This window comes from Branchiostoma floridae, chromosome 4 (assembly GCF_000003815.2).
Source record: "Branchiostoma floridae strain S238N-H82 chromosome 4, Bfl_VNyyK, whole genome shotgun sequence".
In the NCBI taxonomy this organism is placed as follows: Eukaryota; Metazoa; Chordata; class Leptocardii; order Amphioxiformes; family Branchiostomatidae; genus Branchiostoma; species Branchiostoma floridae.
This window is the reverse complement of record NC_049982.1, coordinates 27,189,611-27,196,670: the sequence shown is the minus strand read 5'-3', so window position 1 is coordinate 27,196,670 and position 7,060 is coordinate 27,189,611. Positions and strand designations below refer to the sequence as shown.

Genomic DNA, 7,060 nt, shown 5'->3' with positions numbered 1-7,060 from the left:
TATTTGACAATCAACACTCTGAAAAATACAAATGGCATCCTGTGTCCATTATCATACCCAAAATACGATCTTTTTCACGTGTTTACGGCACAATTTTAAACATCGGAATCTGCTATCATATAGGGTGCTAGTTTTACTGTCACCGCATGTGATCATGGCAGCCATGTTGGATCGGTTAGGAACACGTTTTTAGCTGTGTTTACCGACGAATTCCTGCCATTTTGGAAAATTTTCGGCCTCAAAACTTATATCACTAAGGAAGCGAAGTTATAGTTGTTGTTTTACCTCCATTATTTTTAATGTGAAAGAAATATTCTTTCGAGTCGCTGCCGATAGCGCCGGAACCACACGGCCGAAAATTATGACATGTTTTGTGGTCAGTGTTATTTTTGGTTTATATTGTTAACAGAAACTTTAAAAGTTGTTTATATATAAAATATTCTTATATCAAATGGATGTTTAAAAAGGGACAAGAAACATTGAAAAAAAAAAATTAAAAAGTCTCCGGCGCGGACTCGAACCGGGTTGGAGCTGGTATCATGAATTCCCGGGTCAACGCTCTATCCACTAGGCTACGTCAAACATACACGATGAAGGCTGTATTATTAGGTATCCAAATGTAGGGCATAACTTGAATACGTCCGTTCATTCCAAGATTCAAAGATTCCAATGTCTAATCTTCCGAACAATGTCTAATCAACTATTGCTTGTGTAAAATATTGCCGGAAAGGCATGTTACAAGCTCTGATTGGCTGACTGGCATCTCGGTGTGTCAATAGCCTGTTTGGCTATTGGCACACTGAGTGTGTCAATAGCCACAGCGTTTAAAGAATTCTACAAAATATGAGGGTCCAGATACCTTTTTCTGTGAGATGTTAAGCTACAAGCTATAAGTTGTCTTTAATTAATCATAGTTGGCCCAGCTTATTTACACCTTACACATTGTCATTAACTTATACTATAGTAACTCGTGAATTGGTCTTAGTTCTAATATTTTTATATTCACAATATTTAATATCCCGAATTAATCAAAAGTGCATTCATTAATTGGCAAGTTATCTGTATGACCAAGGAGGTTAAAATCCTCCTTGGTATGACCAAGGAACCTCCTTGGTATGACCAAGGAGCTTTTATCAACTTGATAAAAGCTCATTGGTATGACAAGTCAAACGCCAGATTGTCCCAAAACTACAATGAATACAATGGAATGACCCATTGAATATGTTTTTTAGTCTACCGTTGTCAGGCTCTTGTTTAACACTTCTAGGATCCCCCATGCAGACCCTCATAAGTTTCTACATATAATGTTTTCTACTCTTCATATAAAATTCTCTCTTGAAGTTTGAAGAAACTTTGTTACAAAACTTGGATGGATTTCTTTTAGCTGTATTCATTCAATTATTATGTGTTTTGCAGGCCCAGCTGATTGGATACAGTGTGGACCAATCAAAGTTAAACTGATTAAGCGGTGGACCAATCAGCAGAGGGTAATTGTGTGACCAACATCCCATCAGCATCTCTCTGATCATTTTGACCTCTCCCTGTGCGTGTGTGCTCTCTACCTCCCCATCTTCGCTTCCACCATGGCTTTTGTAGCAAATAGCCTCAGAACTCTGTCTAAGCTTGGCACTCTGGCCGTCCACCAGCGGACGTTCCCCGTGGGTGGTGTGAGGGTGTTGGACTGTGTTCACAGAGGAATGGCCAGCTTTAAGAAGGTTGACCTGTCCGGAGTGTTCCCACCGCTGCCCACGCCGTTTGATCAGGACGAGAAGGTGAACCACGAACACCTCAGGAACAACGTCACGAAGTGGAATGAGATTGACTTTAGAGGTAAAGCATACTGTTCTGTAGTGGGAGGGAATCTTGCAAAAGTGCTCTATGCAGTGCCACCTGTTTTGTCCTGTCTTTCACATTGGGATTATCATAATACAGTGGAAGCCACTTAATTGCACCTCGGATAAACGCACACTCTGGGTAATTGCACGGAATCTCAAAATCCCAAACCGTCTCCCATTCACTCCGTGGTTAGTGACTTCGCTTATCTGCACGACAAAAAATCACCAACGCCGGATAATTGCACGAAAATTTGTCAAACATCGTCAACAAATTGACTGAAAATGCGTGCTAAAAATCGTCAGACACGGTACAAATAAGCCGAAAACGGTCTTTGTGAAGTCGCTATACTGACAACATGTATTAAATTGTTATTGGGATCAAAAGAAAGCGATATTGTGGGGTCGGCCCCATGAAGAGACGCCCACCCGCTTAAGGTCGTCGAAGCCCGCATTACGATTTGGCAGACAACTTATTATGACATACTCAATAACAAATGTTCTCTATCTGTCCATTGTCTGATTACTTAATTAGGGTCGCGGGGAAATACTAATATGCAGTGGTTCTAAGTTCTTGGCATCCAGTCGGAAACAACACAGCGACTCGGGGCCTACAGACGGACATAACACTCGTCTTCGGCGGTGCAATGCTTTAGTTTTGTGCTCAGGAAGCTACATAACGTAAACAGTAACTTACTTTTAGTTTCGATTTCAAGTACATTGCAGTACGATGTTTCGTGAAGACATGTATATGACGTCCGGAGCACAACAGGTACAGCACTACTGTAACACATATTATAAACTGTGCGTTGTACTACCTCCCATACCACCTCTCGGCCCCTCCGACCGTGGTGATGCAGTCCAAATGACCAACTCCGCATTATCGCACACGCCGGATAATTGCACGAAATTTGCTGGCAAATTGGTTGTGCAATTAAGCGGCTTCCACTGTGCAAACAAAATACATATGAATATGAATAGTAAAATGATACTTAGAGTTCAGCTTTCGGGAAGTGACATAGGAAGCAATGTGAATAAAGCAGCGGGTTGCAAGTGCCAGGTAACCTGTGTCGCCCCCCGTCTCCTGCACCTACGTACTAGTATATGACCCACGCTGCAGTAGCGTGTCTTCAATGTCACTTCCTGATAGTTGCAGTAGTCTATTCTGTAAACAATGGGGATGAGGTCGGCCGAAAAGTTCAAATTACTAAGTACATGACTTGTATACTTACCGTAGTACTTACTAGCAGTTTTTGCTTTAAACAATGTTAGTGTTTCATAATGTAATTGACCAACAGAGGTGAACTTTTTTACTAAGCCTATACCCATCTGTTATTGACTTGTGAAATGTTAACTCTACATACATGTAACGTTACATAGGCTATGTTGTGCAAGGCTCAAACGGAGAGTACACCTACCTGAGTGATGAGGAGCGTGTGGAGTTGGTGAGAACAGTGAAGCAGGCCGCAGCACCGGGCAAGCTGATTATTGCTGGATCAGGATGTGAATGTGAGTATTATCCATGCATACTTTTTCTCAATCCTTCAAATGGGATCCTGACATCTTGCTTCAGTGGTATGGTCAAAAACTTCTGACCAAATAGAGTTCAGGCTAGCAAACTTTGTAGATTATTTCGATCTACCATATTCTTGCGATTAAAGTACGCACCCCAATTCCAATACGCAACCCTTATTTGGGGCAGGTCTGAGACAGGTCTTTGGCATTGAATCGTAAAATGAAAAAGGTCAAACAAAGTACGCACCCCTACACCGCCATCCTAAATTGAATAAACTCAAATTTATGCTATTTTCTTCTCCTCTCCTCTGTCTACTGCTACTACTGTAAATGTATTTAATTTTGCGGGGATTTAATTTAGCGGGAGAGGGAAAAAATAACTTTTCGTGATGGTTTTAAGTTCGCGGTAGCACCATGCACTGTAGTCTCTTAATACACTGTACCATGGAAAAATGTTGAAAAACTTAAAGTTTGCGGTAAAGCGGCCACCGCAAAAACCCTGAACATTAAATCACCGCGAACATTTACAGTGTATATTCCGGCAAGTGACATCAGAGACACGTGACTGCAGCACAGGATTGTGATTTTCAGATAACCTATGTCGCCCCCCATCTCTGTTCACGTGCCAGTAGACAGGTCCAATCCTTGAACAACATTAATGGAGCTCAGCCAAAACTTTAGGAAAGCCTTATTTGAATTCAAGTGTTTACTTGTTTTTTATCATTTGTTTGTAATATTGTTTACCAACACATGTTTACTGTTCAGCTACCCAGGCGACCATTGCCATGACCCAGAAGATGGCGGAAGCAGGAGCAGATGTTGCCATGGTGATCACACCTTTCTACTTCAAGGGCAGGATGACGAGCCAGGCCTTCAAGAACCATTATGAGAAGGTATTCTTTAGTTTGTCTGATTTGCATAACCCTTAAACCACCTTTTCACGTAATAGTGGGATTGTTGTAATTGGCAGGGTGTTCGATTCAGCGATTCTGGCTTCAAATCCGTTGATGTGCCACCGATTTTGCGCCCGCAGGAAAGGCAATTTACAAGACGTTCCTCACTTCACTCAGATGAAAATGATTGTCTTGCTTTGGTTAGGGTTGTGCCTCGGATAGGACGTTAAATGGAGGTCACATGTTTGAGGAGAGCCACACCTCAAGCACGTTAAAGATCCCACCACACTTATCGAAAAGAGTAGGGGTCCTACCTGGTGTGAGTGGTTCAAAACCTACAGACCTATAGCTACAACTGGAGCAATAACTGTCATATTGAGGTCACCTGAGTTAGCGCAAAAAGTTACCTTTGCCATTTAGCCCTGCCCATGATTGTAAACTCCTCACAATTCACAACTCCCCTGGCTGTGAAGAGAGAGTAGTCAGCCCACGAAATAAACAATGATAATAATTCATGCAACACACCAGTTTTGCATTATAGTAAGTAAAAGCTGTACAACACCAGACTGAAGCATTTGATCTGTGTGGATGGTTCTTAAACATAGTCAAGGTGTGGCTCTCCTCAAACATGGGACCTATACTATTTAAGCTTTTAAGTCCCATCCAAGAGGACGTCCCTATCTGAAGCCAGGCGCTTAATTTCACCTGAGTAGAGTGAGGATATAAAGTGCAGTTTTGAACCGGTACATCATACCGGCACCGACCCCTAATAATATATAGTCAGGACTCGAAATACTTTTTTCTAGATACCTGCACTGGTGCAGGAAACATTGAAAATTACCCGCACAAGACAAATTTTACCTTCACCACTCTGAATGTAGGAAGTATGGATCATACTAAAATTGTTAAGGAACCATTGCTATTTTTTCTTTTATACTTGATAGGTGGTAACAGGCAATGCAGCTAATAAAAATCCACATACACCTACATCATAGGACATTTGTGTATAAAACCCAGTACATGGACCAGTGCAGGTTAGGTGCAGGTAGACACCAGAAATACATGCACAGCTTCAATTCTACCTGCACTAACCTGTATACATGTATGTATGTGGTATTTGGAGCCCTGGTAGTGATCAAGATGAAAGAACAGTGACCATGGTCCTTGTTTTTCAGGTTGCCTCAGCCAGTCCTATCCCAGTCATCCTGTACAGTGTACCAGCCAACACAGGAGTGGACCTGCCTGCAGATGTGGTGGCTGCACTATCACAACATCCCAACATCATCGGCATTAAGGACAGCGCAGGAGATGTGAGTTCTTGGAATACATTAACTGTTGTAAAAGCTGTTTAGTTGCACATCCCATTTGCCAGCATATTTCATGCAATTATCCGGGTGTTAATGCAAAGTTATCCAGCTGGACCGCACCGGTTTTGGAGTCCATGCAATTAGCAAAAGTGTGCTGTAATTTGTTGTGCAATTAAGTGGCATCTAATGTACTATCTTTGAACTCAATTCCAAGACCTAAACATAACATCAGATTCAGGTACAGGTTATGGTTCAGAAGATTGAGAAGTACACTTCAGACCAGACTTGTACCTGTACCTTAATTATTTTACAAGGTAACCTGCGTCTTCAGTTTAATGATGAGAGAAATATGGAATAAGAGGCGGGCAAGCCAAAGTGGCAGGCTTGTCTGACAGGCCTTTACAGACATCGCAGGTTGGGGGTGGCAGTTTAGATGCGGCAGCCAAGTGTTAACCTGTATTTAGACTTGAGGTATCTTATACAGAGTACCCAACCTTTGTTGCATTTCTACTGTATGTAGCATGTCATCTGCTAATACAGTCAAACCAAGCCAAGCAACCACCTGACACAGTAACCACCTGCTGTAAGAGGACACATAGAGACAGTCCCGTCCATTTTTACATAGTTAAGACTTAAGACCCTTTCCAAGCAACCAATTGTCTTACCCAACCAACAACCACTATTCACCCTCCACTTAACAACCAAAATTGGTTGACAGCAGCTAATTAGGATTTCTGCCGGCACCCGCACCTTGAGCTTCTTTTGTTTCGATTTGTTACGTCTTAGTAACGTTTTTGCTCACCTTGAGTGGTTTGCTTAGGACAGGTTTCACTGTACAGTCAAACCTGCCCAAGACGACCACCCGGGGGACCGGGAAAAAACGGTCGATTTGGACAGGTGGTCGCTGAGAAGAGTATCGACTCAAAACATGCCCGATGGAAAGTATAAATGGTTTCCATTGTGCTTAATGGCATAAAGCAAGCACACTGCACGCACGCAAAGAAGCGAGGTCTTTAATCTCAAATACAACAGGCACACTGTAAACTGTAAATTTAACCCCAAAATCCGACGAAAACTGGCCGATTTCGGCACAAAATCGTGCTAGTTAAACTGTTATCATCAAAAATCGATGAAAACCTCAATTTTGAAAATGATGCGGTCGTTATGGTCCCAATTTGGGCCGGTCGCGGTCGCGTTGGCCAGGTGGTCGTTGAGAAAAGGTCGCTTAATGCTTACGTCAATGGGAAAAAAAATCGGGACCGAGAAAAAGCGGTCGAAATGGCCAGGTGGTCGCTGAGAAGATGTGGTCGCTCGGGCAGGTTTGACTCACGGTATATGCAAAATGATTGTGTTTGTTTTATACCATAGCAGTTTTATAGAAGTCTTTAAAGGTAAATGTATTACAGAATGACACCCCCAACTTGGAGGTATGGAACAGTCCACAGCTGTTGTCAGCAAGTGATGTTGTTGTTGTTGTTGTTGTTGCTGATGGTTGGATGATTTGTTTGATTCC

General features: G+C 42.3%; 1 protein-coding gene across 1 annotated transcript in view; it reads left to right on the top strand.

The window, feature by feature from the left end:
* Positions 1–7,060, top strand: part of LOC118413704 (4-hydroxy-2-oxoglutarate aldolase, mitochondrial-like) — a 16,190-nt gene that overhangs the window by 3,355 nt on the left and 5,775 nt on the right. Inside the window, exons 2-5 of the mRNA XM_035817231.1 lie at positions 1,417–1,830; positions 3,213–3,341; positions 4,113–4,240; positions 5,416–5,586. Coding sequence (XP_035673124.1) covers positions 1,584–1,830; positions 3,213–3,341; positions 4,113–4,240; positions 5,416–5,586 — 675 coding nt within the window. The 5' untranslated portion in view covers positions 1,417–1,583. The remainder of the gene's footprint in view (positions 1–1,416; positions 1,831–3,212; positions 3,342–4,112; positions 4,241–5,415; positions 5,587–7,060) is intronic.